The 27,854-nt window shown below is 49.0% G+C and overlaps 1 protein-coding gene across 3 annotated transcripts; it reads right to left on the bottom strand.

The window, feature by feature from the left end:
* Positions 1-4,635: 4,635 nt before the first annotated feature.
* On the bottom strand, positions 4,636-26,839 carry Entpd6 (ectonucleoside triphosphate diphosphohydrolase 6). Of its 3 annotated transcripts, none has more exons than XM_052183859.1 (14): positions 26,673-26,837; positions 22,490-22,813; positions 20,072-20,148; positions 17,326-17,469; positions 15,930-16,005; positions 15,035-15,070; positions 13,851-13,939; positions 12,791-12,870; positions 12,281-12,345; positions 10,905-11,006; positions 9,372-9,509; positions 7,316-7,372; positions 5,866-5,978; positions 4,636-5,652 (listed from the first exon to the last, which is right to left on the bottom strand). In XM_052183859.1, the coding sequence occupies exons 2-14, from the start codon at positions 22,779-22,781 to the stop codon at positions 5,554-5,556; spliced, it is 1,368 nt and encodes a 455-aa protein (XP_052039819.1). In that variant the 5' UTR covers positions 22,782-22,813; positions 26,673-26,837; the 3' UTR covers positions 4,636-5,553. The 3 variants fall into 3 exon arrangements, with proteins under 3 accessions (XP_052039819.1, XP_052039820.1, XP_052039821.1); XM_052183860.1 differs by having other exon boundaries at positions 22,490-22,810; XM_052183861.1 differs by lacking the exons at positions 4,636-5,652; positions 5,866-5,978; positions 7,316-7,372; positions 9,372-9,509; positions 10,905-11,006 and having other exon boundaries at positions 13,826-13,939; positions 26,673-26,839.
* Positions 26,840-27,854: the final 1,015 nt, after the last annotated feature.

Here is a 27,854-nt window from a genome sequence, read left to right as displayed (position 1 = left end):
CTGGGACTGGAGTCACAGATTGATGGAAACTGACAAGTGGGTGTGGGACTAAAACCTGGGTCTTGGAAGAGCAGTCAGTGCTCTTGACTAGTGAGCCATCTTTCCAGTCTTAAAGTACTCATTAAAAAGAAATAAAGGTCCTTTGAAAATCTGGGATTATGGCTTAGTGGTAGAGTGTTTGCCTAGTGTCTCCCAATCTTGGGAAAAAAAAAAAAAACCAACCACCTTATTCTTTGCAATTTCCTACTCCTCAGAAAATTCAAACCCTATTTTTATTCTCACATTTCTCTCATGCATTAAAACAATTTCTGGCAGACCTCCAAGCTTTGGCACTTTGATTTGCAAAGCCATTTTATCCTAAGCTGCTCTTCCTGGGTGGGTTCCAACCCTAAAGCTGTGTTTTTAGAGCACGCCAGACTAGCAGACTCTAGATATCCCACTGCCTGGCTCTGTACTGCAGCTCTCAGCAGGGGCTGGGGGGTGGCTCTGGGGAGGACAAGCAGGCTCATGCTCTGCACTCTTCCAACCTTTCAGACTGCTTCTGGAGGCAGGCTGCCTTATAGGGCCATGTCTGCATGAGAACTATGTAAATCGTGTAGCTGACACTAGGATTTATGAGGCGGCACTTACTCTCTTCCATGGAAACCTTCATCTTTATGATCAACAACACAGGAAAGGACTGAAGGCTGTAGGATAATAAAGGGGTGGTTAGGGCTACAAGTGTTGTTTCTCATTGCGTCTACTTTCCCAAGCATCACAGAGCACAGTTTTAGAACTATGGCTGATTCTTCAGGGTGGAGCTCAGCCTCTAGTGTATGGGCTGGTGTGACCAGGGTGGAGCTCAGCCTCTAGTGTATGGGCTGGTGTGACCAGGGTGGAGCTCAGCCTCTAGTGTATGGGCTGGTGTGACCAGGGACGCCGCTCTGGCAATGTCTCCTCCACAAGGGTGGAGGGCGGTCGCTGGCTTAGGGCGAGAAGTCTCTAGTTCTGTGTCTGAGTGGCTGCCTCTCGTTTCCTTACTCGCTGGGCCCTACAGAATCCTTCGAGCTCCTTCAGCAAGGAGATGAGGGGGAGCTAGTTGTGTGGCTTGTGACCCCAGTGATCACATAAGATGTAGTTATTGATGCCTGGCACAGTGATCACTCAATCAACCAAAGCCACTGCTATTCTAACTTAACTGAAGAGGTATGAGTGTGCTCCCTGGTGTTAGGGTCTGAATAAGTCCATCATGCACTGCATTGGAAACATAATTTCTGATGCAGCACCATAAGGAGGTGGAGTCCCAATGAAAGGTGACTGGCTCCCAAAGGAGCCAACGGAGATGGTTATCAGGAGAGTGGGTTAGCCTTCTCCAGTTATGGATGCATACAAAAGCCAAGCATGGTGGGTCACACGCCTTAACTCCAGGATGCGATGGTGTTGGTGCAGACAAGTAGATTCTGAGGGAATCCTAGCTCTCTTGCTGAACTACAAGCTCCTGGTTCAGTAAGACAGAGAAAGCTTTAAAAAAAAAAAGATACTTGAAGTCAACTTCTCGCTTCATGTGCACACAGATGAGCATACCCACATAAGCATACACATACACACACACACATACACACACACACACACAGTTGAAATTGGATCTCCTTACTCCTTCCTATCACCTTCTTTTCCCATTCTGCTTTTTTATCATAAGATATAGCATGAAGGTTCCCACCAGAGGCCTGCACCATGATCTTGGACTTTCTGACTTCCAGAACTGTGCGTCAAAGGTAACTTATTCTATTCAGTACAAATTACCCATGTTGTGGTATTCTGCTACAGCAGCCAAAAGCAGACAGATATACTTGCCTATGACTTTCAAAGTCAAGTCAAGCCATTGGCAGTTCTGGATCCAATGCTGAGTGCGCTGCAGAATCCCTGGATGCTCACAGGAGGTATTTGTCTCACAAGGGAGAATGCCTTTTATTACTATTGTTATCATTACATTGCTTTTTAAGATTTATTTAGTTTTATGTGCATGACTGTTTTGGTTGCATGTATATACTTTCACCACATGCATACCCCGTGCCCAGAGCTCAGAAGAGGGTGTTAAGATCTCACCACATGCATACCCCGTGCCCAGAGCTCAGAAGGTGTTAAGATCACCTGGAACTGGAGTTACAGAGGTTGTAAGCCACCATCTGGGTGCTAGAAACTGAATCCAGTTCTTCTTCAAGAACACTTAGCAAACTCTCCAGCCCCAGGCAAAACGTCTTTTATTCTTATTTCAAAACCTGAAAGCAGCCGGGCGGTGGTGGCGCACGCCTGTAATCCCAGCACTTGGGAGGCAGAGGCAGGTGGATTTCTGAGTTCGGGGCCAACCTCATCTCAGAGTGAGTTCCAGGACAGCCAGGGCTACACAGAGAAATCCTGTCTCGAAAAACCAAAACCAAACACACACACACACAAAACCCTGAAAGCAGCTTGCTTGTGACCCCTCCCACCAGCACTAAGTCAGAACCAGGTTCTGGAAAGGCACAGCCTTCCCGTCATGCTGGACACCTGTCATTTTCCACCAAACCCAGAGCTTTTCCGGCAGCCATCTCCAACTGGGTCAAGCATCCCTCACATTTCAGCTTCTCCAAAACAGGTCCCATTTGCACGAGTGGAACCTTCACGCAAGTCTTTTCCCAAGTTCCTGCCTGGGCTGATGGCTGTTGATACTACTCTGACTGTCGTGCTTTATAAAGTGTCATTTGGAGTCATCTCATCTCTGCCTTGACCGGAGACAGCATTGTTATAGTCTGCACTCACCCTTCCCAAGACTCTTCAGTGGTTGAAGAGCACAGTACAGAAAGTGACCATGTCTAGTCCAACTTAAAATGCTACTGTTCTTAACTGGACCATGTCAAGTGTCAAGCATGGGCGACAGGAGGTCCTGTCACCACCCACCACAGTGGGCAGCCAGGGTGGCAGCCATTCATGGGGGAGCAGGGTAGGGCAGGGCACATAGCGGGCTGTGCTGGGTAGACCCCCTGAGGCATCGGGAGTACAGGCCAGAGTGACACAGCTATTTAAAGAAAACAAGCCTTCTTTATCATCATGAAAGACACCAAGGGTGAAGTGACTTGCATATTTTGCTGGGTCTAAAAATATCCTGAGCTAATTGGTGTTCTTTTGGGAAGTATCCAATTGTTTACTTTTTCATGAGATCACTAACCTTACCTGCAATGAGTCTGCTTTTGTGTTTCCATCCTGCGGCTTTGAGGCTTTGCCCCTGGAGGTCTTTAAATATTCAGGCCATTAGCTAGAAGAGGAAGAGGCTCTGTGGACTCTGCCAAGCAGTGGGAGGTGCAGTGTGAAAAAGGACAGGTTCTTCCATGCCCTTTGCAGCAAAATCTTCCTGGCTCTGGGCCCAGGTGACTTTCTTTTTCATTTCTCTCTCTCTCTCTCTCTCTCTCTCTCTCTCTCTCTCAAATTTATTTATTTTATATAAGTACACTGTAGCTATCTTCAGATACCAGAAGAGGGCATCAGATCTCTTTACAGATGACTGTGAGCTACCATGTGGGTACTGGGATTTGAACTCATGACCTTCAGAAGAGCAGTCAGTGCTCTTACCTGCTGAGCCATCTCTCCAGGTTTTTTGGACCCAAGTTACACAAGGGGCAGTGGTGGCACACGCCTTTAATCCCAGCACTTGGGAGGCAGAGGCAGGTGGATTTCTGAGTTCGAGGCCAGAACTGAGGTTACAGAGTGAGTTCCAGGACAGCCAGGGTTATATAGAGAAGCCCAGTCTCGAAAAAACCAAAGGAAAAAAATAAATAAAAATAAAAACTAAGTTACACAATGGCTATACGCCCTTCCAAGGTTTCATCTTGAGGAGACTACCAGGTTCACGTTGCTCAGTTCAAGGGTCTCCCGACTGCCTTGGAATTGGGGTCCCATTGACCCCCCCTACTCTGCCCTCCCCCAGGACTGTTATGTCTTATATAGGCTTCCTCCACCCGTTACCTGTGAAGCTGCTGATCTTGTGCTAAGAAGCTACTCAAGATGCCAGCTATAGCCCTGCAGCTCAGGCTCCACTGTGCATGAAGTTGTTGTGAGCACTCCAGGCGAGATCCTGTTGGAGTTACTGCAGCAGCCAGGGAAAGGTGTCAGAGAAGTGAGAGGAGAAAACGGGCTCCTTGGAGCCTTCACTGCCCCTTCTGCCTGGAGCCCGCTGTCCCTCTGCGCTGGCCAGCCCAAGTGGACTTCTTAGTGTAAGAGGTGGGCAGTAGGAGTGTCTTTCAGGCCAAACCTTGTGAACCCACCACAGGCTTGGGGGATGTGAGCATCTGGTCTACCAGTGGGCCCACCGTCTTTCCCCTGGTATGTGACCCCTTGGGAACTATCCCCAAATCAAACAATCATTGTTGAGCACGCAGTGACCTAGAGGTGATGCATCCAGAGCTGTTCCTAGCCAAACTGTCAGCCATGTCTCAGGAGAGGGAGGGGCTCAACTGAGAGCTGGGACAGGAGCCCCGAACCCTGACCCCTGACCCGGCCCAGGCCTCGGGGTGGCCTGCTGCTCTGCTATCACTGCTGCTGGGTTTCTGCTACCACCTGCTGTTCCACTCGGGCAGGTTTTAAATGCCGGGCGCTCACTACACTAATGAGGCAAAAGAGAAAAACCCTTGTAAACCTTTATTTCGAGTTGAACAGTGGTGGCTCAGCTTATTCTACGGACTGTACATTCACTGAGGGACCACGGGGAAGCCAGCTGCAGCCAAGTGAGGACGATAGGGGGAGGGGTAGTATGGTTCCAGGGCTGAGCTTTCTAATCTGCCCCACTGGTCTGCAAATGGCTCATAGCAGTCATACATTCACTGGGACATAGTTGTGTCCAGAAGAGGGGCTCAGTTTTAACGTAAAGCACTCCTAGCTCACAAGGTAGTACTTGAGCACACGGCCCTGAACATTCTCATAGCTCTGCTCACACTCACAAGTTCTGCAAAGGTGGCACACTGGGTCTGTAAAGAGGCACTGCGCCATCTTTTTCCTATTCAGTGTCTCCACATAAATTAATGCTATGCCATTCAAAGACGGGACAGCAAATCTCCAGGTAACTTCACATGTCTATCCTGAGGAAAAGATGGCCCCACTCAAGATGTGCTCCCCTCCAGGTTGCACTGTGTCTGGGCCGGGTTACTTCATCTCCCACAACTCTGGGAAGGCAGAGAGGCCTGGCTCAGGAGGGAACAGGGACTGGGAAACAAACAAAACTCATATCACAGAAACACATAAAAGCAGCCACAACTCTGCACACGGACGGGCTGAGACCAGGCCTGCGTCTCTACCTTAGCGTGGACCCTGGGCCCCACCTGGCTCCCTGCCCACTTGGAGGTAAGGCAGGGAGACGGCCTCAAGCCAGGCAGCATTTCTGCCCTGGCCCAGGCCATGTCCCAGGCAAGTCTGCAGCTGACACTGCAGGCACAGAGGGTCTCGGCCAGATGCAGGCTCCTCAAGGACGGCGTCACTTCCAAGACAGGGGTCCATGGAGCTGGGAGCCTCGGACTTTGGGTCAGAGCGGGGACGAGGGCTCGGCTGCTACAAGGCAGCAACCTTCTGTCTCTTCAGGGAGTCGATGTAATGAAAAATAGCTCCCAGAGCCCAGCTGGTTTCAACATTGTCAATTTTCCGAGCCAGCTTGAAAAGACAAAGGAAAGGAGAAGAGGTCACGGGCCTGACAGAGACTGGGTGGTGTCTGTAGAAGAAGGCAGTGGCTGAGGAGGACACACACAGCGCTGGACTGTTTCTTATAAGCAGGGGTAGGAGCAGGAGATAAAAAGTCAAACAGCAGGGTCAACAGTTTCCAGCACCCCACCCCACAAGTGGAATGTGGCACCCAGGATGCACTACCTTCAGCACCTTGTCTCCAGGAAAACCAAACTCGTGGAGCAGCAGGCTGATGTAGGTGAGGTCCATGCAGGCGAAGGGGCTGCTTGGTGGCTGTGTCTCCAGAGTGCGGCACACTGGGAGAGATGACGACTCAGTGTTCACACAATCCCTCGCTGGGATGGAGCAGCAACCCCGGCCCCGACTGCTGTGGGGGCTGCTTGTCAGTTCTTCATTATTATTTTTGTCTCTTCGAGGGTTTCTCTGTGTAGCCCTGGCTGTCCTGGAACTCAGCTGCAGACCAGGCTGGCCTTGAACTCACAGATCTGCCTGCCTCTGCCTCTGCCTCCTAAGGGCTAGGATTAAAGGCGTGTGCCACCACTGCCCAGTGCTTTTCACTTCTGATTTACTGTCAAACTACAGTGGAATCATCCTACTGGCAGGCCAAGAGGCCAATCTCAACCTTGACTAGGCCTAGATGCCAGGAACAAGAGAGTCTTGAGTGTCTTTCCTTGAGGTAACAGTGGAACCCCATCTCCCGGCCACATATCTGTATCTGAGGTCATCATTACTTTCTAGGTGTCAGCATACCTAGAATCAAGCTTTACAATAATGACATTAAAGCTAATTCTAAGCCTATCCTGGTGTGTGCCCTTGTATGGGCACGGAGGACAGAGGAGGACATCGGTCCCCTGCTACAGTACGCTACCGTATTCCCTCGAGACAGGGACTCTCACTTGAACATGGCGCTCAGCAGGTGGCTGACAAGCCTCAGCAGTCCTCTGTCTTCTCTGTCTTCTCCCCCTCAGCCTGGGCTTTGCAAGCACAGGCCACCACACCCAGCTTTTATGGGTTCTGGGTGTCTGAGTTCAGATTCTCATGTTTGTGTAGCAAACACTCTGAAACTATTTCTATAGTTCCCAGAATCTATTCTTGATAGAGGGGGAAATCCACCTAGACACCTACAGTCTCGGGAAAAGCCAAGAAGTGACGGGAAAAGCCAAGACGTGACAGGAAAGCAAGAAACACCACGCTATTGGTAGGGGATGATGGGAGGAGAGGGAGAAGACAACTTCCTATGGAGAAAACCACAACGCCTCAGAGCTTTCAACTGCGAACTGGGAGCAGCAAGCAGAAGGGCTGAACAGGGACATGGCACTCAGTCTTGGGTGCCAGGGTAATGTAACAGAGCGGGTGCAGCAAGGGCATCGTGAGCAGAGCGAGGACAGGCACTGGGGCTGTGGCCTTTCACTTCTGGGGATACCTTCCACCAGAAGGTGGCATCTTGGATTTGGGCCTTAGGTGGCCCTAGTACACGCTGCAGCCTGCCCTTACACACCTCCCAGCACTGTCTACTGGACAGAATAAGGTACCAAACCCAGCAATTCTGGGTCTTGTGCCCATCACAAGCACATGGGGTTTCTGTTCCCACAACCCCTTGGCCTGTCACCCTGACAGTTATACTGCTACTCACCATACTTGGCTGCTATCTCAAAGTCTCCAACTACAAGGCTGCCTCCTTTCTCTGCATCTGTTGGATAAGATAGAGACACCCAGTCAGCAGGAACATGGTGGGACCATGGGTGCCACTGATGCCCCTGGCTGGCACTTGCAGACCCCATACCAGGAGCTCCATAGCACACGACCATGCAGACGTGGGTCTTTCTTACAGCTCTCCACTGCTGACCTCAGGGCTGCCCACACTCACTGCTCCTGTGTTTCCCTTTACGTCCTGAGCCTCACCTATGCTCTACCACGGAGCTACCACAGTATCAGAGGAGGTGCAGCTTAGGACTAGCAGGTATCTCTACCAGCACCATCCAGGATAGGGGGGCTAAGGAGGATCCCCAACTCTGCAGAGTCCCCCAAGGAGCCTCACCAGTATCGCTGGGCCCCAAGAAAAAGCAAAGTGCTTGAAGCTAGCAACAGTAGAAGCACAGAGTAGTGCATCAGGAAGAGTGGGCTTCTCTGGACTCTGGAGGCACCGTTTCTCTCCTCAGGGACTCACTGAGTTATTAGTGTCACTGTCATGGGTAGTCTAAGCCCTTTCAAAGTCCAGTGTGACCACGACAGCCAATGAGATCAGTTTTGGACAGTCGTACAGTTCCTGAGGAGAGCCGAGGTGAGATGTCTGCCTCTTGGTAAGGACAGCCTGTGGTGACAGCATGTGACTGTAGGGTTCGTTATCTTCCTTCCTCAGAGCTGCCACACACATAGCAGAGGTCATCCATAGTAAAGCCACTTGGCCTCACAGAGCTGGCCCCAAAGAGGGACCCCTCCTCTCCCCTCTCCTCCCCTGCCCAGAAGGCTGCAAAGCTAAGTTCAAGTGGGAACCCTGCTCAGAAATGCCCATAGCTTTGGTGTGGTCAGGAGTATGCAAGTGAGTGTCCCTTGTTCCAGCTCTGGAGCCAGCAAATCAAACCCAAGCTGTCTGAGAACACACTTCCTGAGCCTTAACAATTCACCGCTGCCTGGCCCCTTTTTGTACCTGCCCTGTAGCCAGAACAGAGGCGGTGGGAATCTCCTGCTTCCAGGAAGCAGGACCCAGCGTGCTTGTCACCCCGCCACAGCATCGCATTGCCTTCATTTCTTTCTCTAAGGAAACTGTCTTGAGAGGCTGAGCAGGCAAGAGCACTGGCTGTTCTTTCAGAGGTCTATGATTTGACTCTAGCATCTACACGGCAGCTCACAACCATCTGCATCTCCAGCTCTAGGGGATCTAATGCTATCTTCTGGCCTCCATGGGCCAGGCACATGTGTGGTACATACAAATATAAGATAACAACGGGAGGTGGGGGGAGAGGGAGAGGGAGAGAGAGATTTTTAAATAACTCAGATTTGGGTGCTGGGGAGAAAGCTTTCAGAGATTTAGACTGCTTGTTGCTCTTGTAAAGGATTTGGTTCCCAGCCAGTATCCATGTTGTGGCTTACAACCATCTTTATCTCCAGTTCCAGGAGAGCCAATGTCCCCTCCTGGCCTCCATAGCCCAGCATGAATGTGGTGCACATACTTGCAGGTAAACTAGTCGTTCATATATGTATGAATGAATATATATATATATATATATATATATATTAGGTAGAGGTATATAGTCTAAATAATTTTTTTAAAAAAGAAAGCCACTTTTTAAACCATCAAGGTAACTGCACCTCTTTCAGACTGGCCACTGACGGCCTCAACAAACCCCATTGGTTTGCTATCTACCCTGCCCTGGCTCTTTAGACTAAGTGAAGCCCTCACTCCAGGTCCAACCCCTTCCTCAGAAAGAGAGCATGTGGCTACACATCCCAAGTGGCTCTTGAGCTGAGGCTACAGGGAAAGACTGGGCAGTACACTCAGTGAGCGAGTGTAGAACAAGCCTTACCTTCTAGAGGGCTCAAAGGAACCAGCTTACCTATGAGAAGGTGCTTATTCCCCCCCCCCCTCTCTCTCTCATGGCCTCCTGAGGCCACTCACTTCACACACACCAACAAAGCAAAGCAACTACTGCCTGGCACTGGCCCTCTGCCCAGATTGGCCTGGCCCTTACCTATAAGGCCAGAGCTGGCTGCAAGGTCATAGTAATAGGAAAACGCATAGAAGTCCACGTGCTGCGCCTCTTCCGTCCTGTGCACTTTGTTTCGGAGGACTTCTGACACTCTGCTGGCACACAGCTCATAGAGGCCCACTGTAAAAGCAAGAGAAAGCATACAGCTGACGTCAGCAAGCCCAAGGCACACAGGCCACATAGCTCCAGGAGGCACTCACTCTTCTTGAAGGCACTTGCAAGTCCTCAGACACGGAGTAGCCCTGAATAAGAGGGCCTTGCATCCACTGTGTGGTTCCCCACACATAGGGCATGGGCGTTTTTTCACTCCATACTTATCAGTCCAGCAGTTTGGGACCTTCAACTCAGCCACACAGCCTGCAACCTCCCCACCTCACAACCAGGAAGTCGCCATGGGCCACCTGCCAGGCTATGTACCTGGATGGCAGAAAGCCCAGACGTTGGTAGACTCTGGAGATCATTCAACTTCCATGGTCATCCAATGGGCACTTTAATGACCCTGCTTCAGACTGGCTTCAACCAGTTTCCCTCTCCCTCCCAGTGATCCTCCATGGGCCTCAGAACTATTCTCAGCTCGCAGACTCCCTTTCCTCTCTCTGACATGGTTAGATCAGCCACCCTACCTTCTTATTCAGTAACGACTCATCTGTTGCACATTCTGCATCCTTGACCAGAGCACTGTTTAGATATGGGCAGCTTGATTCTATCTCTTCACTCTGGCTCAGATGCTACGCATGGGCCTTCCTGGTAACACAGCCGTCCGCCACACCTCATCCATTCCACGTCATTTTGGCTTCAAGGCCCTTATTTCCTCATCTAATCCCTCCTATCGGAAAGCAGATACTGTGGTGGCAAGACCTGGCCTTCCCCGTTCCTTTTCCAGATACCTCTAAACATCAGACACCAACACAGACAAAGCTGCACTTTCCCCAAGTGCAACCCTTTCTGAGGAACGGGTTAGACCTGCAAAACTGACAGTTGAACCAGTCTGATCACACAACCATCAAAGGCAGATATGTCACATGTATTGTGTCTAGCCTGGGAGCGACATCCCAGCATTTCTCCTTGAAGAAAGTCAAAGAACCCAGAATAACAAAGACCAGGATGAGGGCCAGTGACAGGGATGGGGGCTGTGTGTCCTGGGCTGTTGGCAGGAAGCAGCCTTCATTCCTCTCTGCATAGAAGTGGCCAGAGCAGGGCTTCTGGGCCAGACGCCCAAATGTGGCTTTGTCTCAGGTCCCCTGGCAGCCAGCTCCTCCCCCGCTGGAGGTCTGTTCAGACACTGGGCCCTTTGGAAAGAAGTGTTTGGTGACAGACAAGGGGACTTTGTGTAGAGACCCTGTAGAGGCCCAGCTCTCCATAAAGCTTCACACTCTCTCACAGCTCTTGGCTGCCTGCACTCGGGGAAGGTGCAGCCTTGTCTGTGTTGGTGTCTACCGTGTACAGGTGTCTGGAAAAGGAACGGGGAAGCAAACTACCGCTGACCCTCACAAACCTGACAGCAATGCCACCTACCTGCCTTCTGTCCTGAAATTCTATAGGTGACCTCCGCATGCTCCCACTCTCCTCTGAACCGAGGGGACAGACAGGGGCTGACCAGTTCCTTGTCATTCTCAGCTGAAATAGAGATGTCCGTGAAGGTAAGAAGAAAACAGTGCCGAAACCCTTAAAGGAGTTTAACAGACCGAGCAGGGGCTCAACAGGGAATGCTCTAGGCATTCTACAGGATGCTGGGTGCAATGAGCCCCATCTCCTAGGGCAGTCCAGGTCAGCGGAGAGAAGGCCTGCTCTGTCACAGGCACACAATCTTGCTTGCCCGGGAACATGGAGCATCTCATGTCCCCTGGGCATCTAGGGTTCCAGACACAGGGCCAAATGCTATTTCATCAGTTATCACAACGACCCTATTTGGAGGACACTAATGCAATCCAGCTTTACAGATAGCTAAGGCTGGGAGTAACTGACAGGCTGGTCGGAAAGCAAGGACAGGTGCTATCCCGCTGCAGAGTGATCTGTGCTCCACACATGAACTGGGCCCAGAAGCTGTTCTGAAAGCTTGTTCCCAGCCTTCAGCACGAGGAGCTGGGGTGAAACCTTTAGTAGGTGGACCCCAGGGGAAGGACTCCTAGGGTCTCTTTCATCCTCTGCTCCCTGCTGCCAGCAGGTGAACAGTATGCTCACACGCTCCTTTCATGATGTCCTGATCCACCACAAGCCCCAAGGCAACATAAATACGTGACCATGAACTTAAACTCCAAAGATGTACGTCAAACAAACTCTTCTTTCTTCTGTCTCAGCTACTGTTAAGTGACAGAAAGCTGACATATGAGGTGATTCCAAATGCAGGTGACATGGTTCAGAAATGATTTCCCTAATATCTCTCCTTTTTTTAACCAAACAATTTCCCTTTATTTTTATTTTATGTACACAGGTGTTTTGCCTGCATATATATGTGTGTGTGACACACATGTGCAGTATCTGCAGGAGCTAGAAAAGGGTTCACATCCCTTGGGGTTACAGATAGAGAGTTGTGAACTCCCATGTGGGTGCGTGCTGGGAATAGAACCTGGGTCCTCTAGAAGAGTAGCAGAGTTCCTAACTGCTGTGTCATCCCTCTAGCAAGCCCCTAGTATCTCTTTCAAGAACGATAACTTAGAGGAATGCTCAAAAGTGAAAGGCGTCATCTATATCCTATCTTACCTTAGATCTGGACACAGTCCACCCAAGCTGACTGGGTGCCCAATGGCTGATATGCTGCTCTGCAGTGCAGGAAGAAGGGGAGGAGGAGGAACAGGAGGAGAAAGACGAGGAAGAAGAGAAGGAGGAGGAGGAACAGGAGGAGGAGAGGCACTGAGAGGCGGGAGAGAGCCTAGAGCAAATGTTCTACTCACCAGGTTTCCCCTCCACACCACCCAAGATAGCCAGTCGTGCCGACATCAGTCCCAGCCCCAGGTAGCTGTGGAGACAAATCTTGGTGAGGCTGAGCCACATACACACCTGCCTGGCTCAATGAGAATAAGGTTTTCCTGCTTTCTCTATGAGCCCTGTGGCTTAAAGATTAATTGAACTGGGAGCCTGTCTTGAGCTCTCATGGAATCTGTACACATGGCAGCGAGGGAGGCAGATTCCATTGGTTTTATGAGGTGCAAGAACTACTCCAAATGCCTTGTGCCTAGCCAGCAGCCCACTCCTCACCTCTTAAGTCGTTTCCAAGCCTCCCCCAAAGTAGAACAGGACAAGCACCAAAGAAGAATGTGGTTTTACAGTGAATTTTAAAATGAAGCACATAGAAGCAGGGGAGGCAGGACAAGAAGGGCCCAGGAGGTGTCTTGTCACAGGAGATTCTGGAATCGGCACTACAGGGGGAAAGGGTCCCACCGTGAGGGAGTGAGCAAACCCACCTGTGGGAATACAGCTTGTATGTCCTGTTAAACATCTGCAGTGCTGTCAGGTGGCCAGGTGGGGAGGCCTGCAGGGTACCCTGGGGAGGAACATGAAGCTACTGTTGCCCTGTTTTCCAGAACACCACACCCTCCCTACTTGGATCATTTGGAAGAACAGGGACGCCGCAATGAGCTTTCTACTACATTTTTGACTATGAAACGAGGAGTAAAAGTAAAATAGCAAAACTACCCCAGGGTGAGCAGTTTCTCTTAGGAGAAGCTGGGTTTTTTGGGGGTATTTCTTCCATATTAGGGATTAAACCAGGGCTTTTAAGTTCTAAGAACTTGGCCGGTGTCTTAGTCAGGGTTTCTATTCCTGCACAAACATCATGACCAAGAAGCAAGTTGGGGAGGTAAACAACCTCAGCACCTATCATCATCATCTTGAAATAAGGTCCTGCTAACTTGTCCAGGCAGGCTCTGCCCTCCTAACCCTCCAACCTCAGTCTCCCCAGGACTGGGATCAGAGATGGACAGCACAAGACCAGCCACATCTTGCCTCTTCTGACATATACAGTCCAACCAGACTAGATAAGCATCTGTCTCAAAAAGTGAATAGGATCAGAGCTTCAGTTTCTGGATGTATAAATATATTTACACAGTGTATAACACACTGCAAACAAGATATTCATGAAAGAGAGGTATTTAAAATAGATGGCATGAAATGCAAGTTGTTGTTTTTTATGTTATTTAGAATGTTTATCTTGCAGAAGGCTGGCCTCCTTCCCACTGCTGAGCCACACTGTCCACTCTTGCTCCTGGAACTTTGTGAAGGATGGGAAGTATCTAGTCTCTAGCACAGCGCTAGTCATCATTTGATTTCACCTCAATGAAGAGCAGGTTTCTATTTTGGATTTTAGTGGGTAGAGTTAAAAATCTAAGTCGTTATCGGTGAGAGAACTCAGGGGGGCAGAGCACCTTCCAGTGGCCAAAGGCCTTCTCTGAGGGGCCTCCTCGGGGTGACCGCAGCTCCCCTGACTGTGATGCACACACCTGGTAAGCAGGCAGGACTGGTTACCTCGACACGTGGGAGGAAGGTGATCTGAGTGGATCCTCCGCCCAAATCCAGCATGCCCACACTGCTGCTTCCTGGGGTTTTCAGACTGCCTAGATCACAGTGAGTAAGGGCACAGAGAGTGCTGTCATGTTAGGAAGGATATGAAGACACAAGGAAGATCAAAGGGAGTCAGAAGCCCTTCCGTGGGGGGGGGGGGGGGGGAAAGGCACAGAGGCTGCTTCAACTACTTAAGACACTGGCAAGTTTGAGGTATCCAAGAGCCGGCTCTGCATGCTGTGGCTGTGCTGTGGACGACAGGATTACACTGACCACTGAGAGGAACACTGACCCTGCTTATCTTCTGACAAGGCTGGTTCACCTTCCCAGAAACACTGACTTTGCTATTCTGACACAGGTGCTCTCTGCGAGGCGTCCTCTTTGGCCCCACCCCAGACTCGGTGCTCCCAAAGCATCTGAAGCAGACAGCCCTAACCCATCCACTAGTATCTTTTAGGCCCTCATATTGGTGAGACCTGCCAGGAAAACCCTTTCTTCCTTCTACTGACAGACACACTGTCCTTCTCCAGTAAAGGGGCCGCACTGAGAGCCATCTGCGAGTGTCTCGTCACAACCTGTTTCCGGTGCAGATGTTTCTGACAGAGCAGATCAGATCAGCACCTACATCATATCCGATATTTTAAGACCTGACTAGTTGTTTTTTTTAATCTTTGTTTTTTAAAAAAAGATTTATTTTATGTATTTAAGTACTCTATCTGCATGTACACCTTACACCTGCCGGAGGAGGGCATCAGATCCTATTACTGATGGTTGTGAGCCACCATGTAGTTGCTGGGAATTAAACTTGGGACCTTAGGAAGAGCAGACAGTGCTCCTAACCTTTGAGCCATCTCTCTAGGCCATGGGCAGGTTTTAGTCACTGCTTCCCTCTGACTACAGGACAAAGCTCCTTGGGTGGCTGTTGGGCTGGGGTTGTGCTGAGGGAAGAGCAAGGGTGGTAAGGAGCTGTAAACACAGGCACGTGTGGGCTGACTCTGCATGCCTCTGCTGCCCCAGTCTGCCTCCAAGCCAGCCACACTGCATCTGGGTGTTATGGTAATGGGGCCGCTGCACTTGAGGAAGCCTGGTAGGCACTGCTTTCCCAGGGATGCTGAGCTGTTAGCCTTTCCCATCCAGTAGACACACACCTGTCAGGAAGTTGACAGTGATCCATGCCGAAACACCTGTAAGAGAGTGGCACAGGCATTTTAATTCCTTAAAAAAAAGTTTGAAGTGTATTTTCTGTATATGGATGTTTTACTTGTATGTATGTATGCGGACTTCATGTATGCTTGATACCCATGAAGGCCAGAAGAGGGGTTAAAGCCCCTGGAACTAGAGTTATGGATGGTTAGAAGTCACCATGTGGAAGATGGGAACTGTGCTTGGGTTTTCTGCAAGAGTAGCAAGTACTCTTAACAGCTAAGCCATCTCTCCAGACCCCATTTTAATTCTTGACACATGGAGCTGCTACCTATTTCCAGATTTCAGGGGCATGGGGGGAACTGCTTGCTATTCTCAGCCAAGGACCCAGGGTCTTCGGGCACATACTAAGCCCTAAGAACACATTACCAAATGCCATGTCTCCTTCAGGATTTTGTCACCAGCTTCCACTTTTATAAGAGGCAGAAAAAGAATGAGATGTTCCCTCTGCCCTCCAGACAAGCTCACTCTTAAGTTCATATTAAAAATCACTAGCCAGGAAGGAACTTCAAGTGTCTGCTTCAGAATAAGTTATATAACCAGTATTCCCATCACAGCAGCAACAAGTGTTCTTTAAATGCCCTTAAAACCCAAAACATGATGTTTTCAAAGGCTTCATCTGTACCAGGTGTGATATTAGTCAAGAAAAGAACTTCTCTCTAACAACAAAGGTGTTGCACACTACAAAACTGTGCACAAGACTATATCTTGGGCTAGTGACAGTGCCTTCAGGCCTGGAGTCAATGCAGCAGCAGCAGCAGCAGCAGCAGCAGCAGTGGCGGCGGCATTATTTGTCTGACTGGGACATGCACTGATGAGATGCTTATCTGTTAACTCTACCTTCATCTGTGCCGTTCATGATGGAAACACAGTCATCCCCTACGAGGAAGGGTGAGGCCATGAACACCTCCTTCACCTAAGCACAAAAAGAAACATTTCTTAGCCCAGCATGGAGCTCCAGTTCTATAAACTTGATTTGTGCTCCTAGAGCTTGGAAGGCAGGAGATCTGGAGTGAGGTCAGCTTGGTCCACACTCCACCCAAGCCAGGGCAGGAAGGATGTGTTCAGTCTTCAGAATTAAGATCAGATATTCCCAAGGATGTGTTCAGCTGGCTGTGACAGAACACTTGAGAGTTCTGCAGTGTTCTGCGAGGCAAAGCTTACACTATCTGAAGCTTCTGCGATCCTCTGTAGAGGTGTCCTTAGCTCATATCCCTAGGATAACTAAGGAACATGCCACTCCAGGTGCTTCGTCCTTAACTGCTGGGCAGAGCAGAGTTCTGAGAGAAGAGAAAGCCTAGAGAGAGTTGGCATGCACCGAGCCCATGAGTCCCCAAACACTGCCTGGCTTTGGGATGGGACATGAAGGGGAAATGTCCTGAGGCAGGGCTTATGCCTGGGGACCACACATATGGTCTGCATATGCGTGTGTGTGTGTGTGTGTGTGTGTGTGTGTGTGTGTATTATGGTAGGAACACTGATCCAGGGACATGGGCCCATCAGCCTGGCAGAGGGAGGAATGGGTATGAACAATTGGGTATGTTTCTTTACTTTCTAAGGAGTCCAGGACATGAGACTTCAGTGTGCCTGCCTCCCTTGTAGCCTAAGAAGGTGTACTGTGCCACCATCTTGCATACAAACAGTAGAAGAATAATCTAGAAGCTGACGGAGACTATATCGTCCCAAACTTGGTAGATGGGAAGAAAATTAGAAATACATTCTGTGGATGAGTATAAAGTGCAAAGTGACTATCTGGGGACAGTAGGTCCCCCAGGAAGCACTAGTTCTGGGGACCAGGCTGAGGGTCTCTAGGGTAGTCACAACTGAGTTCAGGCTAAGATGTCAGTCTAGCTCACACACCTGGGAGGCCTGCCCTTCAGAAGCACAACATAATTTTAAAACAAAGTCATTTTCTTAACTGTCACAAAGAAGATTCCTAAGGTGATACTGCGAAAACTGCACTGGTTTTCTCTTCTATGTCTGCATGCTTGACACTAACTGGAAGGTTAGTGGCTATTTTAATCTGAGAGAGTGTCTCACTCTGTAGCTCATAATGGCCTCTGGCTTAAGATCTTGCTCTGCCCCCTAGGTGCAGGGGTGACAGATGTACACCATCATGCCCAGCAGTTAGTGTTTTTAGTGATCCTTAGGTGACAGATGCACACCATCATGCCCAGCAGTTGGTGTTTCTAGTGATCCTTAGCCACCTTCCAGTTGGGGGAATGGCTAAGCTTACCTTTTGCAGCAACTTCTGAGCCTTTTCTCCCGGCAGCAGGCGCAAACCAGCTGTGGCCTTGAGAACCAGAGGGGTGGCCTTCCAGAAGTCATATGGAATGTGTTGCTTAGCAACATTCAGAAGCTCCTGGATCCCCTGAGCACTCTGTGGATGTTGTGAAAGCAAATCATGCTGTTATACACATAACCCAGGTACCACCACGCTTTAACATGTATATTTAAATATCTTATCTAACTGAAGAATTAAATTTGGGGGATGTGTGTGTGCACACATGCAAACATTCACATGTAGAGATCAGAGGACAACCTCCAGGAGTCAACTTTCACCTTCCGCCTTTGTACGCAGGGACTCTCTTGATTCTGCTATGGCATGACTTACACAAGCTACACGACTCACCACACTGCGCATTTCATGTGTGTTCTGGGACTCAAACTCAGGTCAACAGGCATGTGAAGCCAGTGCTTTTACCCACGTATGCACCTCCTGACCCCTTTCTCTAATTTTCAAAAACAGCAGGAGCGCTGCATCAGGCAGCACTGGCCAGCTTGAGAACACAAGGGTCAGAACATGGAGAAAAGCCCTCGGCATACAAGAGGGCACGTGAAAGCAGGCCAAGAGCCACCGCCGAGCCTCCTTCTAACATAATTTCCACGATTTTTGAGCACTATTTATGCTCTGGTCTGTCACCACCTGTGCCAATTAGTTCTGGGTCAACTTGACACAAGCTAGAGTTACCTGAAAGAAGTGGGGTGTTTTCTTAACTGGTGATAGATGGGGGAAGGCCTAGCCCATTGGGTGGCGGTGCCACCCCTGGTCTGGTGGTCCTGGGTTCTATAGGAAAGTAGGCTGAGGAAGCCCTAAGCCAATAAACAGCGCCCCACTGTGGCCTCTGCATCAGATCCTGCCTCTAGGCTCCTGTCTTGCTTGAGTCCCTGTCCTGGCTTCCTTCACTGATAGACCTGCAATGTGGAAGTGCAAACTCAGTAAACTTACTCCTCCTCAACCTGCGTTTTGGCCATGGAGTTCATCAAAGCAATGGAGACCCTAACTAGAACACCACTCCTCACCAGGTGACCTCACATGGTTGTCACTTCCTTGTACATCGCAAGCATGGGGAAACTAGCAAATTCTAGGGTCACTCACTGAACTGAGTCTCACGAATAACCTCATTGAGGGGGGTCCCACCACCTGCCAGGAAGCCCAAGGGCAGCTCAGATGTGAATGGAGGTAAATGGCAAAGCCTGTCCGAGGGAACACTCACTTTCTTTTTATCTAGAATTCCGACTCCACAAATCCACCCTAAGATGACCTTGAACATGTGGGTGACAGAGCATGTGTTAGATGACACTGATCCTCTCTACTGTGTTTGCAAAATAAAAACAGGGAGAAGTCACAAGCATCTGTCCAAGGACACACAAATTGGGCTTTTCTTAAAGGCTCTGTGGAGGAAGATAAAGGAAATAAAGATAAAGGAGAAAGACACATGGGACACTCGTCCCACTGAGTGTGTCAACTATCTGCAAGCTGGATTTTTAATTCCCCTAGTTAACTGATCTAACCATGACATTCAATTTGGTTTAACTGGATGGCTACCCTTGAATAACTAATTCCTCTGCTGTATAGCCAAGCCTGTTGTATGTCCTACCCTGTCTGAAACCATGATGCAACTATGGACAGGAAGTGACCACAGCTCATGCTCTGAGGAACGCTGGACCTGGGTTAAGGATGTGGCTTACACAGGAGAGGCCCTGGGTATAAAAGATAAAGGAATGACAGGGAGGTCAGAACTCTCTAAACAAGCAGTTTCTGCTTTAGGAGAAAGCCAGGAGTCCTCAGCTCATCTACACATTAAAGCACTAAGCACATCAGAAGTCTAAGTCTTCACACTTAGAGAAATCCTTATTTCACTCTAATGGAATCTGCCTTATACCTAGTTACTCTATTACATTTATTTGGTTTGTGGCTTTCATATATTATGTGTGCTTTGTATTTATTATTTCTTGAGGGGTGGGTGCTGGAGATGAAGCCCAGGGTATCAGGTGTGCTGGCAAGCCTTTCCCCACTGACCTTCTCTGCTAGCCCTAGTATAACAGTTTTAACAATCAGAGGAACTGCAATGAAAAATTAAAATTATGAATGCACTATGGGAGTTGTAGCTCAGTATCAGAGCACAGGCCTAGCCTTGGGAAGCCCTGGGCTCTATTCCCTAGCTCCCTGTACCACAGACTTATGCAAAACTTACATGACAATGACAAATATTTTAAAGTCCAAATACAGCCTTCTTTTTTCATTTTCTTGTAGGAGCATTTTGCCTGCATGCGTGTCTATGTTCTTCATGTGTGTCATGCCCACAGAGGCCAGAAGAAGGCATTGGATTCCCTGGGACTAGAATTACAGATGGTAATAACCTTCTCTGTAGGTGCCAGAAATTGAACCTGGGTCCTCTGAAAGAACAGTCAGTGCTCTTAACCACTGAGCCATCTCTCCAGCTCCACAAATAATGTGTTTGTACATTTGTGGATGTGAGCTTCTGAATTGCACAAGGATTGGGGGGGGGGCTTATGATGTACACCACCCTGGTGGGTGAGACCCGAACTCTCCCTCTCTCCTTCAGGGGAACACTATACCCCAGGCAGTAAGGAAGAGATCTTTCTCTCGGGGGAAGCCAACTGATCCAGTTCAGAAGGGGCTGGCTAGTAAATCTGTTAGGGGACACTGGAAGGGTAAACAGACATAAGATGGTTACCTTTTCAACATCATCAGCATAAGCAGAAAGTCCAGGCTTGAGTGCTTTGAAGGTTTCATGGGTCAAGGTGGGAGTTTCTAAAGAGAAAAACGTTTTTAAAAGATGGAACCATGAGTATATACAAAGAGTAATGAGGATACACACAGAGACTTGCTAATGTTAAGAGCAGAGGCCCAACCATGATGACCAATTATGAGGGATTATTTTTATTTAAATTCTGCAATCTAGTTTAGCTGAGTAAAAGACCTAAAGTCTACACCAGAGCACTCCTTTATTAAATGTGTGTGTGCATACATGTGTGAGCATGTGTGTCTATGTGTGTAAAGGCAGGCTGGGGTGAATGTGTTTGCCTAGCAAGCTAGAGGCCCTGAAATTAATTCCAGCACTGCAAAAAGCAGACAAACAACTCACGCCTCAACTTTACTGAGGATACATTACTTAAATTTTAGGATAGCTCTTGCTGATTTAATAAGACAAATGATCTTAAACTGTAACATAAAAATGAAGCCCATAATTATAAGATGATATCCTTATATGGGCCTTGAATAAGCTTCTGAAGGTTTGTTTTCCTTCTTAAGAAGTTGAGTGTTTCCAGGACAGCCAGGGCTATATAGAGAAACCCTGTCTCGAAAAAACCAAATCCAGCTGGGCGTGATGGCGCACGCCTGTAGTCCCAGTACTTGGGAGGCAGAGGCAGGTGGATTTCTGAGTTCGAGGCCAGTCTGGTCTACAGAGTGAGTTCCAGGACAGCCAGGACTACACAGAGAAACCCTGTCTCGAAAAACAAAAAGAAATAAATAAATAAATAAAATTAAAAAAAGAAAGAAAAGAAAAGTGGACTACATTGTAGCAAGGAAAGTGTTCAGAGGCATCCCATGGCTGAAGAGGCCAGTCCAAAATATGAATATGTAAATATAAGGACGGAGGAAGGAAAAGAAACAGGACCAGAAAAACAGGAGCAAAACTTTTCAAAAGAACTATTCTCCCTAAAGACAAACACTGGATTATTGTCAGTACTGCCTTGTTTTTGTTTTTGTTTTTTAATTTGGTGCTAGAAGCCAAGTCAGGGCCTCAGACATGCTAAAGAAGTGTTCTACCACTGAGTAATCCCTCCCAACCACCCCTGTTACATTTGGTTTCAAAACCAATTTTGGAGGTGAGTAAGTAGATCTGGCGTCTAAATGTTTAGCTACTACAATAAGTATAAAAGTATCAATGCACAAATGGGACAAATTTACAGAAGGACAGAGGATCAGTTATGCTTTTCAGTCAGCAAAAATTAATACTCAATTGTTACTATTTTCAGTCAGAGTCTCTATATGTACCCTGGCTATCCTGGAATTCTCTATGGATACCAGGCTAACCGTGGACTCACAGAGGTCCGCCTGCCTCTGCCTGTACTGGAACTAAAGGCATGCACCATCACATCCGGCTTAACTGTTAACGTTTAACACCTTAAATGGATACAGACTTTTAAAATCTAAATTAGCCTCAATAAAGTTTCTTTTTTAAAGCACATAAAGCCTATATAAAAATTAAATCAGAAGCAAGTAAAACAGGCTGCTGTAGTTCTGGAAAGAGTTGCCAGGGGTCTCATGCTGACAGAGCAGTTATGCCAGGATGGTGCCTGGCTACCAGGGACCTGGATATGGGACTGGAACAAAGCAGAGGCACAGCAAGCTGACCGACTGTAAGTCAGTGCACAAGGAGGGCAGGTTTTAGGGCAACAGACAAGGGAGGTAAGTGAAGACCCGGACAGCCGAGGGATCCCGGGCAAAAGCACCCACCTTCTGCCTAGTGTCCCCATTCCTGGGAAGCAAAGCTGGTCGGACCCCTCAGTGCCATGCAGGTCCTACAGCAACAGATCTGTAAGCCTCAGTCCCAGGTTTCTGCTACTGTTCTGACTTGCCTGGGCTCCTGATTTCCGTTAGCCTGACTCTGCAGTTGTTTCCCACCTTGAGAGCTCCCAATATCAACACAACATAGCACAAATTACAGGGTCAGCCACAAGGCCTGCTGTGGACACAGGGAGGGGATGGGCTATAAATGCCCTCTAGGGTCTTAGCTCCCCATCAATGGTAGTCACTGCTCACTAGTATAAGAAGAGCCTTGGGCTCCTGGGGACATTAGAGGCCTGGGCTTTGTATCCACAGAGTAAGTATCTCTTAGTAACTGCACTTTTTTTTTTTCAAGTGGTCCAGGACTCACACCCAGGGCCTTACATGTACTTCTCCCACTGAGCTTTGCCCCAGTGCCTTAATAATTCCATGTTAGCAGGCTTCCACATTACTCTAGAGCAGGGGCTCAAGCCACACACTGTCTTCTGAAGTAAGGAATTCTTAAAACCTCGCTCTGAGAGTGGGGAAGGTAGATGCTATGTCTGTGCCCATAACTCATGGCTCAGAGTCAGACAGGTACCTCCAGGTGGCCGGGCGAACTGGAAGACATGGATGCGGGTGCCAGTGCTGCCAGCATCAAACATGATCCCATAGAAGACCTCATGACCATGCGTAGCTGAGCCTGGGGAGCTGAAGGCCTGCTGGGTCCACCGTGCCCCCGAAGCAGCCCCAGCAATGGTGAGGAAGGCCTGGGCAGCAGAGGCCCGGTGCCACTTGATATAGGCAACATAGATGAACAGGCCCACGCACAGTCCAAGGGGATATGCCACCTTCGTCATCCGCAGGGTCCCATGGTTTGGTATTTTTCTCATTTCTCAGTCTGCTGGGAACGATGTAGCCGCTGCTGGTTGAAGGGAGAAGAATCAAGTAAATGACATTGGACTGTAGCCTACAGTGTGTATGCCAGAAGTTCCTAGGTCTGAGACTAAGTATGCAATCCCATTACTGGTCTGCACCCCGTTCCCCAGGAGTCAGAGGCTTTTCTTGATTTTCTTGATGATTCTGGAAGGGATGGTCCAGGACCGAGGGTTATGAATACTGGGGTAACTTCCAAACAAAACACACTGGGACATGCTGCTACTTGCATCAAAGAACTCAGTGTCCGCAGACCATCCCAGGTGACAGAGCCACGGGACCCACCCACTCTCCCAATATTCTGATATTGTACCTTCAGGATTTACTTTCCCGAGAGCTTTTTTTTTTTTTAAGATTCATTTATTTATTATATGTCTTCAGACACTCTAGAAGAGGCATCAGGTCTCACTACAGATGATTGTGAACCACTACGTAGTTGCTTGGATTTGAACTCAGGACCTTTGGAAGGGCAGTCGGTGCTCTTAACCACTGAGCCATCTCTCCAGCCGTCCCGAGAGCTTAAAACTGGCCATCTGAACAACTACAGTGAATCTGAGACAGGTACCAAACACCGAGCTTATTTTTTTCTGGAAGTTTAATGGAAACTGCTTTTCATTTGTAAGAAACATTCCTGTCAAGGGGTAAATGATGTCTGGCACTTTCAAAGCCTATAAAACTCTAGCCAAGTAGCAAAATAAATTAAATTGATATTTGGTCCAATATACTCTAAACAAAATCATTCACTCATTTTTAAAATATAAGTTTTAATTTATTGAGACAGGTTTTTGATATGTAGTCCAGCTGGAGCCTCAAACCTCAATCTTACTGCCTCTGCCTTTTCAGTGATGGACATCTAAGTGAGTACCATCACCCCTGTATACTTTTTTTTTAAAAATAGCTCCTGGTCTCAAAAAGATAAGTGAGGGCCCTGCATCTCAAGGCTTCTCTTGTCCTCAAGGGATATCTTCTGGTCTTTTCACACCTCACACTCCTCAGTTATTGAAACACAGCAGCTAATCCTGGAAAAGCAGGAGGCTTGGGGGTGTGGGCTCCAAGGAGGACTTGTGTCCTGCTGGCAGCAGCACGCGAGCAGGTCAGGCTAATTCCTCCAAGGATCTCCTTGGCAACCGTGGGTGGTTGTTTACGAAGGACCACCACATAGCTTACAATGGAACCTGGAAATTCAATGTGCTCAAGGAGGGCCACAAAGGACATCAGCTCTATAGGCTTTGTGGATGGGCGGAAGACTTACCACGTGGGAACCAGGGGCTATGATGGGCAGGACCCTGTGGCTACCTCGCTGGAGGAGAGAAGAGTAGTTCTAGGCTGGGGAACTCATCCTGAGGTGGGCCTTCCTTGGTCCCGTCTCTGGTCACATTCAAACACTCCAAGGCCAGCAGCCCAGGTTATACGAATGCTACCTCTGAGCCCCAGGCTCAGGGAAGAAGCCCAAACTAGTTCGAGAAAACAAGACAAAATTTCCCCCGTTCCTGCCACGTGCAGGGCTCAGAAAGGCTCTCTTTGCAGATGCCAAGGAGATGCCTCCCTTGCCCAGCCTCAGCTCCTGCCGTATTTTGGACCTCACTTGGTTCCTCTGCACTTGAGAGCGACCTACTACCCTTATGATCTCGTCTGGCACTTGCATCTCATTCCATACCTTTGATCCTTGCCCAGGCATCCCAAGAACACAGCGCTTCTTTTTGCCCTGAAATCTCAGCTCCCACCTGTCCCAGGCCCTTTGGGCACATACTAATATCCATTCCCAGAATGTTCGGCCACCAACTGAGCCAATTTTATCCAATTCTGACCCTATCCTAAAACCTCTGCTAAAACCCCATGACCACTGCCTTCCCCAGCCTGAAAATCATCATGTGTCTGAGCGCCCTACACCAACCTGTAAATATAAGATTCTACTATAGACAACCTGACAACACCTATCAACTCGCAGACCTACAATCACTGCCTTTATGTATCAACAAGCTCTGGACGATATGAACAAGTCAAACAGAACATCTTATCCAGGGGGTACAGGACCAGAACCAGACAAGCTGGTGCACAGGATATCCATGTCTCAGAGGCTCGACCCCAAACATCAACTTTATTCTGTTGGGTTGAAGTGTTTGTCCACAGCTAAGGAGCTAGCAGGAAGCACTAATTACTTTTCTCTAGCTATGTCTAGCACCTGGTGGTGGTATACTGATCAGACTCCCAAAAGGCTCATTGATAACAACTCAACCTTAGTTTGCACTTTACAGAACAGAGTTTGCAGCAGCAGCAGCAGCAGCTTGAACTAAAGCCAAGTGGAGAATGAGCAGGAAGCGGGACAGGAAAGATGGCAGAGGCAAACGGAGGAGGCTTGGAAAGGTCCACCTCCTGTCAGGTAGATCCTGGAGTCAGACAACGTAGGTTTGGAGTTAGGAGGGGAGGAACGGAGGCTAGATCTCAGAAATATGCTCCGTCTGATTTCAACTGGCAGCTGCCAGATTTTTTCAGGTCTGCATTAAAATACAGGAACCAAGCCACGATTGCAAACGACTGCTGAGCATGCTAAGTATCTGTCCAAAAATAAAGCACATTAGCAAAGCATCACGTATTTCTCCTGGTAGTTGTAGAAAGAAAAAAAAATACATGAACAGCCCTGTGAAGACTTCCTCCTGATTCTTTTGCAGGGTGCCATGCCTGCGTGGACTAGTAGGTTCTTCCAGATCTAAGCACACAGAAAACTGTGCAACTCTCAGGTTTTGTCCATGAGGCTCCAGGAGGGACTCAGATACACACCATATCAACCTACACTTCTCCCAGGGCAGGAGGAGAGGGGGAATCCCAATATTTAGACTTATATGTTTGCTGCATTATTTTCAAGGATTAACCGCGTTGTTAAAATGCTGGTAACAGGAATAGGGAAACCTCCCCTTAACGCTATTCAGTCCCCTTTGTGGCCCTGCAGCATGCCAGGAGAGACCCTGTAATCACATTCATCTGCCTCTCCCTAGGGAATATCCTTCCTTGGTGTCTGAAATTTTCCTACTGTGGCTATGAGCGTTCCCTACACTCCCTGTGATGTAGGATGTGTACCCTCACCAATGACACATGATCGTGGGGTACAAGGACCTGCAGAGACATAAAGGGCCAGGTGTTTTCAGCTGACTGATTCCTTTAGATAGACTCTCAGGGTGAAGGGCTGTGTCCACTGTGATCTACTCAGCAATATAGTCTCAAAACCAATTACTTCCGGACGCTTTTAAAATAAAAATGTGTTCCCCCTGATTCCCTGTCCTTCTACATTCTGGGTGTCTTCATCAGGACTATTCTCCTTCAGCCCGAAGCACCTGTGGCCACACACCAACTCAGGCACAACCACCCTGACCCCTGGCAAGCTCTTCGCTGTCACCACCGTTCCCACCTTCCACACAATCAGAACACAGGGGTTCCCCGGTTTCCCGAGCTTCCCAGCTGGGCTGCCCAGTGCAGAAGGAGCGGGGAGCCTGGGCCTGTGGTTCTGCTGGGTGCGGGTCAGCACAGGCCAGCCGAATGAATGATCGCCACAGGGCAGTGGGCAGCACTCGGGCAGAGACCCCTGCTGCTTGGCCTAGAGCGTAACTCACGAGTCCCACAGTGTGTTGTAGACGTGCGAGGGCTAGCGGGCTACGCAAGCGGGACAGAAAGCCAGCCAGTTGAGTGGATCGAGAGCGCAAGTGACCCTGAGGCCTCCCTCGGGAGCTGTCTCCAGGCCCAGGGAGGTATCAGGCATTGGAACTGCACCACAGGGAACCCCGTCACTCGCGCGCGTGGGGAGACCAACCGTAGTCAGTCATCCGGGCCAAGCACATTTCGCTGGCCCCGCTTACCCTGCACGGCGCCCTCGGCCCCGTAAGAGAGGTAGTGGCGTAGCCGGAGGCAGGCAGGGACCACACTAGCTCTCCGGCGCCGGTCCGCGTCAACAGAACCTTAAAGCGTGGAGCAAACCCCAGCTGCTGCCGAGAGGCTGTCTCCGCCTACGTGCACTTTGCGTCACCGGGTAGGCAGGACCGCGTTGATGCGCGTGCGCTGTGGCGCTTGCTAGCCACGCAGGCGCAATACCCAGGTGTTCTTCCGTAGTTTTTGTTTGGGTGGGTGTTTGTTTTTCTTTTTGCCAGTAGGGGGCTCTGGAGCCGGAATTTATCTTGGATCTTTCGGACAAGTCCTGAGCCGTGGGATGAACCGAGCCGGGTCTTGACTGATAAAGTAGGAGTTCAGTCTCATCCATCACCTTGATTTTCTGTAGGCTTACACCCTGCCCCCTCCACACCCGAGTTGCTTCCTCTTTTACTTTCAAGGGAAATACGTGATAGGCTATGCATTCACAATAGAGAAGGCGGTGTTATCAAGCCTTCTTGAGCCTTGGCCATATTTTCTGATGTCTTAGAAACCGCAAGGTTGTCAGCTCTTAATTGCAAGCGAGACTCCGAATGTACGTTCCTAATTCGTCTGTCTGAATGCCTCCCAAATTGGTTGCCTTTTCTCCACAGAACCAGGACTCTTCTTCCTGCCCACGTGATGGCATCTATACATAGGGGTGCAGGGCACTTGTCTTGCTCCTGGAGGACGTCCTGTCTATGGGCTGGGAAAGCCTAGAAGCAAAGATTTCTAATGACAAGACAAGTTACTCAGGGAGTGAGTGGGTGGATGCTAACCACAGAGTGCGGGGATACCGTGTGAAAGTAGGGTTGGAAATCGCTAGTAGTCCCGCGAAACCAGTGTAAACGGCCATGTGAGCCGCTCATTGGACTTTGCCTTGTCTTACTAATAAAACCACCAGGATCTGATTAGTCTGTATGGTCTCTTATTGGACGGATCTTAAAAGCTGCCCCCACTTCCCTGGTTGTTTTGTTGTACAAAACATTACAGTATCCCAAGGACTGTCTTGCCACCCACTGTGGATGTGCTGTAAGAGTCTTAGTATCGGAATTGCCTATGATAAACTATATGCTCTTTGAAAACAACTCCAGAGATACGATTCAGTTTTCTCTTCAGTCATTGTACTAATTAAC

Source organism: Apodemus sylvaticus, chromosome 5 (genome assembly GCF_947179515.1).
Source record: "Apodemus sylvaticus chromosome 5, mApoSyl1.1, whole genome shotgun sequence".
In the NCBI taxonomy this organism is placed as follows: Eukaryota; Metazoa; Chordata; class Mammalia; order Rodentia; family Muridae; genus Apodemus; species Apodemus sylvaticus.
This window is presented reverse-complemented; position numbering and strand designations above follow the sequence as displayed.

Bases quoted from the DNA above. Each gene is read 5' to 3' on its own strand.
- Entpd6 (XM_052183859.1), bottom strand. From the start codon at position 22,781: ATGAGAAAAATACCAAACCATGGGACCCTGCGGATGACGAAGGTGGCA. The intron at 7,373-9,371 runs GTAAGGGCCAGG...CTTATCCAACAG, and splicing joins AGCCAGCTCTGGCCTTATAG to ATGCAGAGAAAGGAGGCAGC. The intron at 5,653-5,865 runs GTAGTGCATCCT...TGTCTTTTCAAG, and splicing joins CTGGAGACAAGGTGCTGAAG to CTGGCTCGGAAAATTGACAA.